This window comes from Anomalospiza imberbis, chromosome 16, assembly GCF_031753505.1.
Source record: "Anomalospiza imberbis isolate Cuckoo-Finch-1a 21T00152 chromosome 16, ASM3175350v1, whole genome shotgun sequence".
NCBI classification, from domain to species: domain Eukaryota; kingdom Metazoa; phylum Chordata; class Aves; order Passeriformes; family Viduidae; genus Anomalospiza; species Anomalospiza imberbis.
Window position 1 is genome coordinate 15,461,040 of NC_089696.1, and position 13,254 is coordinate 15,474,293.

At 61.0% G+C, this 13,254-nt stretch overlaps 1 protein-coding gene across 1 annotated transcript; it reads right to left on the reverse strand.

Moving 5' to 3' along the window:
• Nucleotides 1-11,049: 11,049 nt before the first annotated feature.
• MSRB1 (methionine sulfoxide reductase B1) lies at nucleotides 11,050-12,755 on the reverse strand. Its single transcript, XM_068206351.1, has 4 exons — nucleotides 12,640-12,755; nucleotides 12,064-12,206; nucleotides 11,840-11,954; nucleotides 11,050-11,335 (listed from the first exon to the last, which is right to left on the reverse strand). The coding sequence occupies exons 1-4, from the start codon at nucleotides 12,692-12,694 to the stop codon at nucleotides 11,310-11,312; spliced, it is 339 nt and encodes a 112-aa protein (XP_068062452.1). The 5' UTR covers nucleotides 12,695-12,755; the 3' UTR covers nucleotides 11,050-11,309.
• Nucleotides 12,756-13,254: the final 499 nt, after the last annotated feature.

A 13,254-nucleotide genomic window follows, 5' to 3' on the forward strand; every position in this document is an offset into this window, starting at 1 on the left:
GCTGCAGTTCCTCCTGCTCCAACAGTCCGGGACGGCCCACACGCCTCCGGCACCGGGATCTGCCCGCGGGCATCCCTCACAGCCCGGGAAGCCCAGCAGGGGCCGAAGCCTCCCGGGGTGCGGATCCCCTTCCCCGGGGCTGCTGGCATCTGGCTCCCGCGGGACCAGCCCTGCGGTGACCCCGCGGGTGCTGTCCCCTCCCCAGAAGGGCAGGTCAGAGCTGGCCGGGGCTGCGGGGAGGAGGCAGGGCTCGTCTGGAGCTGGGCTGACACAGAAGCTTGCAGGAACACCCGCAGTGAAACCTGAGGCTCCTCAGGCCGGGAGAGCCCCCGGGAGCCCAGGGCAGCATCCCGTGGCCTCCTGGTACCCACCGGCACCCCTCAAATCATCCAAATATCTGAGCGACACAGCTTCTCCTGTCACTCCCCACGGGAGGCAGCTGGAGCAGCAGGTTCCACCCCAGACCTGGCTCATCCACCTGCGACCCGTCCCAACTCCAGCCCCCGCCCCATGGAATCTTCACGGATAAAGCCCTGGAGCCCCTGGAGCAGGGAAGAGCCAACAGCCCTCTCTGGAGGGAGCACAGGACCAGGAGATGGCTGTCCCCACCCTGGGTCTCAGCCACCACCGGAGCCAGCTCCTGAGCACAGATGAAATCAGGAGAACCCAGAAATCCAAAATGCTGGGACAGGTTTTAGGATCCCACCGTGGGGGTGAAACCCTGGCAGAGCCCTGTCTGTGCCAAATTCCCTCCTGCACCAGGGCTGGGTCCCCATGGCGGTGCTGAGGGACGGGAGCAGCCTGGCATGGGGCCCAGGGCAGGGGCCCAGGGCGTTTTCCAGGCCTTTCCTCAGGATCTCATGTAGCCACAGATAGGATTTGCTGGAGAACTTTGGAGACAGCAACCCAGAGGTGGTCAGGGGCTGAAATGCAGGGCCCCGTGCCTGCCATCCTGGAACTGGGACAGGCTTTGGGAGCTGCCCTGATGTGCATCCCAGAGCATCCCTGTCTCTTGTGTCACCTCCCTCCTCGCCTCTCATGGCTGTTGGAGCTCCTCGGAGCATCCTCTGCCTCCCCAGAGCATCCAGGGCTGCCTGCTGGGGTCTCAGGGGGCTCCTCAGAGCCAGAAGCATCCCCACCCCTCGCAGCCCCGAGCTCAGAGCAGAACCCGGGGCCAGCCCCCCCAGAGCAGGCCCAGCCCTCAGCCCCCCCATCCCGGGGCTCACGGCAGCGCCCCGTGGTCATCCCGAACCTCAGATCTTCGGCGTTATTAACAGCACACGTGTGGGTCCGGCCTCCCCCGGGGACAACATCTGGGGGAGAACATCTGGGGGACATTCATCACGGCCACCGCGGGCTGCAGCCCCCGCCCCCGGCCGGGGATGGGTCACATCTGAGCGCTTGATGTGGAGTCATTACCATCACAGACTTCCAGCCCAATTACTTGACGGATGAAATCAAGACCCGCTGGCCTCATTGTTCGCATCTGGAGCCGCAAACGCTCGGCCTCGTCCCCGCCCGGCCGCGGCACTGCCAGCGGTGGCTTCATCTGGAGGTGGTTTCCCCCAGCCTGGCACACGGGAACACATCAAACACGCCCTGAGGACGAGCCCAGGCCCTCAGCTCTACCCTTCAGAGAGGAGGAGATGCCCATTTCCCATCCCAGAAACTCCGGGGAGGTTCCTTCTCCCGGCCATCCCAAGCCCAGGTGGGTCCCACCCCAAACCTGTTTGCAGCTCCAGTTTTGCAACAGAACTGCTGCGATTTCCCCCGACTGATTTCACACAAAGGAGCAATTATGCTTCGTTTCTACCCATTAACACATCGCGTTTGCTTTAGGAGGGGAATAAAAGGAATTGCATCAGAAATATTTGAGGTGCTGAAGTCAGCACGCAGGTGTTGGGTGACTCTGCCAGCGCCAGCCCGAGCAGAAAACTCCTAATCCCGGTGATTACGGCACATAAACACGGAGGTGGGGATGGGGCTCACACCCCGGGCAGCCCCCGGGGTCAGCCCGGCCCCGGAGCTGTTGGTTGGAAGAGGAGAAGTTTATTTTCCTCACGGGTGCCTCGATTTGCTCCGCTCGAGGAGGGGCTCCACTGCGGGGTGGGAACCAGGATCTCCAGAGGAACCCCGAGTCCTCCAGGGCCACCAGGGCCAGCCTTGGGCAGAGCGGGGATGGCCCTGGGTGCTGCAGGAGCACGGTTCTGGTGTCCTCACGGTGTTTGCCTGGCATGAAAGATGCCCATCCCTCCCTCCATCCCTCCCTCCATCCCTCCCTCAGCACAGCCACAGCAGGGACGAGGCAGTGCCCTGGAGGCAGACACCGAGCAGCAGAAGGAATTCGGGTTTCTTTTTTCCCCTCTAACCCATCTGTCCTTAATTTCTTTGGGGGTTTCACTCCAAATTCTTCAGATTCTGCAGCAAATGCTTTGCAGTCCGCGGCCCCTCCGCGGCTGCCCAGCTCGGAGCAGAGGGAAGGGAAAACCCCAGCCCTGCACATTCACCGACAGTAACCCGTGCCCAGGGGTTATTTGCTGTTCCATGGGAGTTTTTTTGGTTGGTTATTTGCAGGTCCACCCCCCTCCCTGTCCTGGGGGCTGTGCCAGCCCGTCCCTCCGTGCCGCAGCAGGGGACAGTAGATTTGGTGGCAGGGGACATCAGACCCCGTTCCAGCCCGCATCTCCCGTGGCCGCCCGGAGGCAGATGTCGCCTTGCCAGAGCTCTGCTGGGAGGTGTTTCCATTTCCTCCTATCGTCTGTAGCAACAAACCCCTTGTTTTGCCCCAGTTTTGCAATGCCGAGGTGGCGGCTCCGGAGCAGGGTTGGGGAGCGCAGCCGGCCCCGGTGCCCTGTTCCCTGCAGTCACTGCTAATTAGCCGCTAATTTTACAGACTGCTTTATGGTTTGCAGTCGCTGGAGCTTCCTCGTGGGCTGCAGCGCCGCGGGCAGAGCTGTCCCGGGCAGCAGCAGCGCGGCTCGGCCGCAGGTCCCCGGGGAGAGCCGGGCGGCTGGGGCAGGACCCCGGCGCCAGCCGAGTTAGCGCCCCAGGATGCTGGGAACGGCCTGGGAAGCATCGGGAGGCACTCACAGCCTGGCCGAGGCTGAGCTCAGGTGGTCGCAGCTCCCTCTGGATGCTCCCACTTCCCCGGGATCTAAAATATTCCCCCCCGTTCCCCACCATCCTGCACAAACTCAGCCCCCGCACAACCCTGGGTGAAAACAATCCTGCCCCGACAGTGACCCACAGAAACCTACAGAGAGCTTCAATCTGAGCCAAATTTTGCGGATTTAAATGATGCCTTAGATCACAGGGAGAGCAGCGTTCCCCACCGGAGCCTTGGTCCAAGCCCCGGGTTTGATAAGCATCAGGACACGGCGCTGGCCTCAAACGGAGAAATTAAACAAATACTTCACATATTTGGGCGACTCACACACGTGAGCAGCTGCAATTGAAGACAGGATCCGTCTCGCCCTGATCGCTCTCGCCCCTCGGCGGGTATTGGCAAATCCCAGCCCCTCCTTGTTCCCGTTTAATCCCCGCCTGGCACCGCCCCTCCTCCTTTTGGGGGGCTCTGCCCGGCATCTCCAGCCCCTGACACACCTGTGCCCACACACCCTGCCCCTGCCAGCCGGAATTCCCGGGAAACGAGCTCAGCACCCCAGCTCTGTCCCGGGCTTAGCTCACCCCGACAGACAGCAGGGAGCTGCGGGGTCAGCACCCCGCACCTGGGCAGACGGATGGACAGACAGACAGACAGAGGCAGCACCTCCTGCCTGCCTTACACCCCTGCCGGAGCCTTGGTGCTTCACCCACCCGAGGCAGCAGTTCAAATGAATCCGAGATTAAGTAATTTGGAGCCCAGCTTTGGGTCGGATGCTGCGAGATTGGGTTCAAAGCAGGGAAGTTGATTTCCAGCAGGGCTGTGGCGCTGCTGGCAGGAGCAGCCCCGGCCATAAAATCCCAAGACGTCAGAGGGGAGCAAAGATAGACTGTGATGCAGAAAAGATGCTCAAATTAAAAATAATCTGGGAGGAATGAGCACAGCCCTGCAGACACGTGGCCCCAGCATCGCTCCCAAGTGCAGCTTTTCCTCTTTAAATAAACCCCACCACTTATTCCCTCCTGGTGGCTTCCAAGCCTTTATTTTCCACCTAATAATGACGCAGTTTAAAATCCTTGTACCCTCCCAGGTGCTCTGGGAAGCTCCCACCTCATCCCAAACATAACTTGGAGGTGACCTCTGAGCACCCGGAGCAAATGTGGGCTCTGCAGAAATTTTTGGCAGCGTTCCCACAGCTCCCCTACTCCTGAAATTAAAGGATCAAGCCCCAGCAACCCCTGCATGTGAATTAAAACGGGCTGTATTTGCTGCTCAGGCTAATTGAATTCGATGAACTCCAGGCTGGAGGATAAGCAGAGCCTGCCCTGTCCCTGGGTTTATTCTAATTTACCGTTCTGGCAAACACCAGTGGGGCTCCCAAGCAGAGCAATTTGCTCCTGGGCTGTTTTCATCTGCCCTGACAAGGCTGGCTGGGAATTCGGTGGGGTTTTTGGGAATTGTGCAGTGGAAGGGGTGGTGGATCTGCTGCAAAGGTTCCCTCTGGAGCCGGCATGCAGAGCCCCACAGCAGTGCCAGGCTGGGGTGGCAGTGCCCGGGGTGGCACCAGTGTCACAGGGGGTGGCACCAGGGGTCGCAGCAGCTTCTCACCCCACATCTCTGCAGGGCAGGACCCAGCCTCACCCCGTGGCTGCTGCAGGATCCGTTCCCCGCTGCTGTCCCCGCTGTTCCCATCCCGTGGGGGCACAGCCAGAGCAGGAGGGAGGGAGGGCACAGCTCCCACCCGAAATCTGGGGCAGCCAAGGGCTCCGTGAGGGACAGGACAGAGGTGTGGGTGGGGAAGGAGAGCACACCACCCTCCCTAACGTCGTCAAGACAAACTTAATTCAAAAAATTCGGGCAGAACGGTCCAATAAGCCCAGAGGACCCTGCCAAGACTCACACTCCCCATGTCCAAGAGCACAAAAGCTGGACATGCAAGACATGAAGAAAGCACTGTCAGGGCAGGCCAGTGCCAGCCAGCAAATCTGAAACAGTGGGAACATGAAATATTAATCACTGGTGCATAAAACAATAGGAAAAAGCTGCCTTTTGGGGCAGCCATCCATCCTCACTCAGCAGGGAACATCCAGAGACACTAATACCATACAGGTTCTGCTCAAATATCTGCCTGCCCTAATGGTCACGCAAGAAGCATTCGCTTTGAAGTTGAAAATAGACTGTAAATGTCTTTTGTGTGAGATGAAACATGATAAGACATGAAACCAGGAGGCTAAACTGTAGTTAATCACGGCGGCTTTACAAGCAACAAATCATTACTGCAGACAGTCAAGGGGATGGTTTGAAAGAGCGGCCACGTGGGGAGAGAGCCCCGGCGGGCAGTGCCCTCCGCCGCCCCGCCGGGGTTTGCGGCACACTGGGGTGGCCACGGGAGCGGCCGCGGGGCTGGCTGGGTGCTCACAGCGCTGGGATGATGCTGACGTGGGGCTGGAGCAGTGCTGAGAAGGCTGAACTGGTGCTGACAGGGCTGAACTGGTGCTAGCAGGGCTGAACTGGTGCTGACAGGGCTGGACTGGTGATGGCAGGGCTGAACTGGTGCTGGCAGGGCTGAACTGGTGCTGGCAGGGCTGAACTGGTGCTGACAGGGCTGGACTGGTGCTGGCAGGGCTGGACTGGTGATGGCAGGGCTGAACTGGTGATGGCAGGGCTGAACTGGTGCTGACAGGGCTGGACTGGTGCTGGCAGGGCTGGACTGGTGATGGCAGGGCTGAACTGGTGATGGCAGGGCTGGACTGGTGATGGCAGGGCTGGACTGGTGCTGACAGGGCTGGACTGGTGCTGACAGGGCTGGACTGGTGATGGCAGGGCTGGACTGGTGCTGGCAGGGCTGGACTGGTGCTCTCAGGCTAGGCTGATACTGGTAGAGGGCTGAAGTGATGCTGGCAGGGCTGAAGTGGTGCTCACAAGGCTGGGATGATGCTGGCAGGGCTGGACTGGTGCTCACAGGGCTGGACCGGTGCTCTCAGGGCTGGACTGGTGCTCTCAGGGCTGGACTGGTGATGGCAGGGCTGGACTGGTGCTCTCAGGCTAGGCTGATACTGGTAGAGGGCTGGGATGATGCTGGCAGGGCTGGACTGGTGCTCACAGGGCTGGGATGATGCTGGCAGGGCTGGACCGGTGCTCACAGGTCTGGACTGGTGCTCTCAGGTCTGGACCGGTGCTCTCAGGTCTGGACCAGTGCTCTCAGGTCTGGACCGGTGCTCTCAGGTCTGGACCAGTGCTCTCGGGTCTGGACCGATGCTCTCAGGCCTGGACCGATGCTCTCAGGCCTGGACCGATGCTCTCAGGCCAGGCTGATGCTGGCACAGGGCTGGAGTGATGCTGGCACCGCCTGGAACACCTTCCCCGGTGAGCCCTGCCCCAGGGCCACGGGGGGATGTGGTCTGGGGTCACCCAGCTCCACGCTGGAGCAGGGGAGGGCAGCAGAGCTGTGACATTCCCGTGCTGGCTCTGTCCCATGGCACAGCGGGGATCAGTCCCACCCCAGGCAGATCCTGGGACACCCACAAGGAAGCCACCCTCAAAAACTTGGGATGTGCTGGGATGAGGAGGGAGCCTGTGGAGGACACGGCTCTCCAGGCATGGAATCATGGAATTGTTAAGGTTGGAAAACACCTTTAAGCTCATCAAGCCCAACCAGCAGCACCACCCTGGTCACCACATCCTCAAGGGCCACATCCACACGTTCTCGAACTCCTCCAGGGCTGGTGACTCCACCAGCCACTTCCAGGGCTTTACAGCCTCCTCCAGGACAAAGTTTTCCTCTGATCCCATCTAAAGCTCCCGTGCAGCCGGTGCTGAGCACAGGAACACGCCTGGGACAGGTATTTCCCACCTGGGACAGGTATTTCCCACATCAAAAATGAACCTCGTGATTCCAGGCGATGCTCACTTGGGAGCAGGAGATAAGACCCCAAAGCAAGTGTCTAAGTATGACTGATTAACAACTAAACCCTCACTAATTGCCTTAAAAAGTCACATCTCAACAGCCAGGCAAGGAAAAAAAAAAAAGGATTAAAATTTTCCTCAGGCTAAACATTTTTCCGGCGTGCTCAGACTCGCTCTGGATGTCTCCAGTCATTATCTCCCTAATTAACACACACCACAAACCGAAAACAAATTTCCCCACCTTGTGGCTCTGGGAGGTTCAGAGGGATTAACCAAACCTGGGGAATGGGATCAGCCAGTGGCAGCCCCCGAGAGGGGGGTTTGGGGCAGGGGGATGAAGCCGTTATTGCTGAATGAACTGGAATAAAACTTGGATTTGCTGCAGCTGCAGCTGGAGGTGCTGGGGACAGGTGAGGTCTGGCGTGGAGCAGGTGCGGTGATGGGAGGCTCCTCTCCTCCTGCCAGCCCCGTGTCACTGGGAAATCATGACGGGGTAGGATATTTTTTAATTTCCATCCCTCTATTTCTTGTAATTAACACAACACCTGCATTTTCACAGCCCCAAAAAGAGCCCAAATAATCCCTTTGAAGCAAAGTGATGCCAAAGGCCACCAAAGGGATGGGAGGTGGCACAGCTTGGGATGAAGGCAGCGTTTGCTGGGAGTGACAGTGCCAGAGCATCCCAAATCAGGCTGTGCTCCTGGCCAAAAGGATGTGTAACCCCCCAAAAAGGGCTGCTTTGAGGTCTTGGCCTTTTGGAGCGGGAAAAACTGTGGATCAAAGGATAAAATGAAATAAAATCACACAAACATGAATGGAGCCACCCCTGTGATGCTGGGCAGCCACTGGAAACACGGCTGGGAATTCCAGGGGTGCAGGAGGAGCAGGAGCAGCCAGGCACTGGCTCCAAGGACCAGCGGTAATTGGAGCTTCCGAGTGCCTCCAGGTCATTTGCCTTTTCCTTGGATAACATAATTTCTATAGGGCTTGTTGTCTTATTAGAGAATTAATCTAAATCTCGGCGGGCTCTGGATGCTTTGCCGGCGGCTGGAGCCATCCCGAGGAGGGTCAGGGGCAGGTCCCGTGCGTGGCATGCGGGGAAAAAAAAACCGACGAAACTCAAAAGGGAGGTCAGCTGGAGGCTACGGGGGAGGAAATGAGTGATTTCTTAAACAATCAGGGAAGTTTGTGTCGGCCTGGAAACGTAATTTAATTTGTGTCGTTAAAGCCGGGCTGGGGCGGCTGCTCCCGACTAAGCAAAATCCTCTCGTTAAGGCAGAATTGTCATTAGTGGGATAATGAAACGAGGGGGAATGGCAGAGGGAATGTCCGGGCCGTGGAGTGAGGGGGAAGAGCAGAATTCCGAGTGCCGGGGAGAGGGAGGGACCGTGTGTGCCCGGGGCTGAGGGTGCTCGGGGGGATGGCATGGGATAATGGGATGGGATGGGATGGGATCCCTCCTGCGGGATTGCATCCTGAATCCTCAGCACTTGGTGCTGCCTGGAGCTCTCCACCCTCAGGTCGTTAATATTCCCATTAAAATCCCATCTCCAGCCAGATTTCCATTAAAATGCCCCACCCCTGTTTAAACCATCCCGGGGGACGGGGGGAGGTTTGCCTCCGGGGATATTTCCTTGTTGGTGTAGGGGATCCCACAGGAGCATCCTCCTCCTTCCCTTCCCTCCCTGGAAGGGTTGGGAAAGGCACTTGCACCCTCCCGTGCTCGCATCCACAAACTGCAAGGCAGCGTGGAATCCCGGCCGGACCCGCTGCGGCACGGCCAGGGCTGGAGGAATCCCGGCTGGATCCCCCCTGGCACGGGCTGCTGGGCTGGGATGGGCAGGGATGGGCTGGGATGGGATGGGATGGGCTGGAGGAATCCCGGCTGGATCCCCCCTGGCACGGGCTGCTGGGATGGGATGGGATGGGCTGGGATGGGATGGGATGGGCTGGGATGGGATGGGATGGGCTGGAGGAATCCCGGCTGGATCCCCCCTGGCACGGGCTGCTGGGATGGGATGGGATGGGCTGGGATGGGATGGGATGGGATGGGATGGGATGGGATGGGCTGGGATGGGATGGGATGGGATGGGATGGGATGGAGGAATCCTGGCTGGCACAGGCTGCTGGGCAGGGCAGGGAGCGAGGAATCCCGGCTGGATCCACCCTGGCACGGGCTGCCCACCGTGGGGAGGAAGCTCTGCTGTCCCCTCGCCGCTGGCACTCCCAAGGTTTCCTCCCATTGCAGCACCTCGGGAAAAACCACTCCAAAAATCCCTTCCCCCCAGGGCTCATGTCACCTGACCTGGAGAATCCCGGAATGGTTTGGGGTGGAGGGACCTCAAAGCCCATCCAGTGCCACCCCTGCCATGGCAGGGACACCTCCCACTGTGCCAGGCTGCTCCAAGCCCTGTCCAGCCTGCCCTTGGGCACTGCCAGGGACCCAGGGGCAGCCACAGCTGCTCTGGGCACGCTGTGCCAGGGCCTGCCCGCCCTCCCAGGGAAGAATTTCCCCTTAATGCCCTAGAATCCAAGGATTAATCAGTGAAAAGGCAGATTGGACCTTCAGACTGGAACCTGGTGAGTAATTAGAGCTGGGGGTTGACCCGAGCTGAGGGCAATGGGAGCAGAGCTGGCACGGGCTCCTGAGCTCCAGAGGCGACTTCACCCCCTTGGAGCAGGGAACTGGAGCCTAGCAAAGCCCAGCTCAAGCCTCCAGGCTCCAGGGATCTGGGATCCAGCTCCAAGGGGGTGGAGATCCCGTGTGAGACTGAGGGTTGTGGCTTCCAGTCCTGCAGACTTTGTGTGGGGAAGTTCTGGTGAGAAACTCATCTCCCTGTGCCCAGAAAATCCTGAGAGCCCAGGAAGCACCAAGAACATACACGGAACAAGCTAAAACCAGCTTCATTTGGGAAAAAATGAAATGCTAATTGGAGAGCAAAGGAAACCTTCCCAGGGGAGCTTTGGCTCTGGGGATGCCCAGAGGCCTCCCATGCCTCAGCAACCCCCTCTCCAATGGCAAACCTGGGGAAATGGGAAGAGATTCCAGGTAAAAGCACACACCCTCCACCCCCCAGCCTCCCCAGCCCTGCAGCCAGGGGGTAGAGGAGGAGCCCACGGCGCTGGGATGCCATTCCCAGCCTGTTCAACACTCCAACACAGTGAATCAGTGCTTTATTTCAGCATGGAGAGGTACAAGACCTGCAGTGAGCTCCAGGGAGTGAGCTGGGGCGGCAAACCTCCCCTGGTGCCCTCGGATCCGTGGCATTGAGGGAAAACACGTGGAGAGAAAAGCCCCAAGATGTCCCAAAGTGCAGCGGCACCGGCAGCACAGCCCCTCTAAGCCCCACGGGTCAGCAACAGCCTTTTCCCTCTTTAAAGATCCTCGTGTATCCATTCCAGAGGAGGATTTGGCTCCTGGGCCAGGGAGGGAAGGCCAGGAATGAGGCAGGGAGTTCAGGAGAATCAGTGTGGCAGCCCTTGGGAGCGCTGAGGCAGCGCAGCCACGATTCCGGAGCCTGAGCGGTGCCAAGCGCAGCTCCTGGGCCCAATTCCAGCCTCCCTCCCTCCCTCCCAGCAGGGCAGAGCCAGGAGGAGCCTGAGTGCCCTGGAATGTATTGCACAGTGCTGAATCAGGTGTAAGGCCAGGGCAGAGTCGAGGACACCGGTGTGGAACCGTCTCTGCAGTGTGGAAGGTAGGCAGAGGGGGAAAACACCTGGATGCTGCCCAGAAAACATGTGGGACCATAAAACATCCTTGCCCCAGCACCCTGGAAGGGTTTATATGGGGCAGTTCATACCACGATCCCAGCCCAGAATAGCTCCAGGGATTAACCCTGACCCTGACCTGGGCTAATCCCGTGCTACTCCCTGCAAGTGCCAGCGGAGCCTCCCTGGATTGCGTCAGTGCCTGCCTGGGCTCTGGACACTGTCAGCAGCAAACCCTCCCCAGAGCTCAGCACAGGCACAGGAGCTCCTTGGATAGAGCTGGAACAGCCCCAGGGAGGAACTGGACCAGGGGAACCAGGAAAGAACCGGGACAGGGAAACTGAGGGGAACTGTGACAGGGAAAACAGGGGAACCCTGACAGGGAAATCAGGGAATAAAACCTTGACAGAGAAATCAGGGAATAAAACCTTGACAGAGAAATCAAGGGGAAACCGTGACCAGGAAATCAGGGGAAAACTTGGACCAGGAGCTTCCTTGGCGTTGCTCCTGCTCCCGTCCTCTTGGCAGGACAGCGCATCCCAAGGAGTGAAGGCAGGATTAGCCCAGGGCAGTGCCAGGTGCAGCGGCTCACTTACTTCTCCTTCAGGTCAGCTTTACCTAAAAACAGGGGAGGAGCAATCAGGGCTCGAGTTTCTTCCTCCAGAACCACCAGCCCTTTTTATTTGGGGGTTTTGCTACACAACATCACCACCACCACAGCCTGGCCAGCAGGACAGCAGCCCATGGCCGTGCTGCTGCCCGGAATTTGGCCTCCTGAGGCCTTTCCTCGACAGCCTTTTCTTTGACTACTTCCCCAGGGAGTGACCAGCAAACGCCCCCAGCCCCTCAGTGCCAGCACAGAGGCTCCCTGCCCTCACTTTGCACCCCCAGAGAAACCCCCCAAAACTCAGCCACCCCTCAAACCCACGGAGACCGTGGGTGCTGGTCACAGCCAGGAGCTCCAGCTGAGCGCGGGGAGCCTGGAGCTGAGCAGGCTGAGCCAGATTTATCCCTGGCGTTATCAGCACGGCCAGGGCCGCCCTGCTGAAAGCAGTGCAGCGCTCACAGCGTGCCCAGAAATAACTCCCCGGGCTGGGACAGCTGCCAAGCCACAGCTGGTACCTTTCGGGAGGAACTTCAGCGAGCTGCTGAATATTCAGAAGCGGGACTGGCCCCTCTTGGGCCCATCGTTGAGGAACTCGTGGCCCAGCCCGTTGCCACACTTGCCACACGTCACCTGCAGAAGCAAGGGGAGGGGTTGGAAGCAGTCTGGCTTTCCACGGGCTCCTGGCCAACCAGCCCCGGGGGTGTTTTTTGTTACAGCCCAAGGGTTCGGCGATCCGCACCTTTAACGCCCCCGGGCGCTCCTCGCGCTTGGCCACGCTGTCCCCGCGCAGGGTCTCGGTGAACGCTGGCCACGGCGACGAGTGCTCGTACTTGGCCCGGCTGGAGAACAGCTCATGGCCACACTTGGCACACACGTAAACACCTGCGGCGGGGGCACCAGAGGGGACACGCGGGGACGCGTCAGCGCGGGGACGCGCACACCCGCGGGACCCTGCCCCCGTGGGCGCGGCCAGCGGCGGCTGCCGGACCCCGGGGCACCCCCAGGGCAAGCAAGGGGGTGGAGGGGCAGGACCCCCACTCCCCCCGCATAGGGCTTCCCGCAGGACAGGATCCCCACAAGGGGCTCATACCGGGACCGAACCCCCCGAGTCCCCATCGGGACCCCCCTCCCCATCGTCGGGGAGGATTCCCCCAGCGGGACCCCCGCCCGGACCCACGGCTGGAGGAAGCTGCGCGGAAAGAAACCCCGCTAAGCCCCCCTCAGCCGCTCACCCGGCGGGTTCCGCCGTGCCGGGTGACACCGCTGGGGACCCCCCCGGCCGCACCCCCGGAGCCCGCGGGGACCCCCCCCTCACCCGGCTGGAAGTGGTCCTTGAACACCTCTCCCCCCACGAAGGAGCAGAAGGACATGGCTGCGCCCGCCGCCCGGCCCGTTCCGTTCCGTTCCGTTCCGTTCCGCTGGCCCGGCCGCGCCCCCCGCCACGCCCATGCACCGGGCCACCGCCGTGTCCCGCCCCTCTCCGGGCCTCCCCCGTGTCCCGCCCATCCACCGGGCCTCCCCCGTGTCCCGCCCATCCACCGGGCCTCCCCCGTGTCCCTCCTTGGTCCCTCCTCCGGGCCCGCCCCAGCGGCCCCGCCCCGCCGCCCGCAGAGGGCGCTGCGGGCCCGGCGGTACCGGGGCGGTCCCGGTACCGGGGGGACCCCGCTCCGAACCCCCCTGCATCTCCCGGGACCCCGGCCCGGCCCGCAGTCCCCGCGCGGCCTCCCCGGGGCGGCGGCGGAGCGAGGGCAGCCCCGGCGGGGCGGACGGGGGGGCGCGGGGCGGAGCGCGGAGCCGGCTCGGGGCTGCGGATGCTCCGGCACCGCCGGTGGGAGCGGGGCGGGCGCCGGCCCGGCTCTGGGCACCTGCAACCGGCAGCGGGACAGCGACAGAGCCGCCGGTACCGGCTCTTCACCGCCGGTACAGCCAC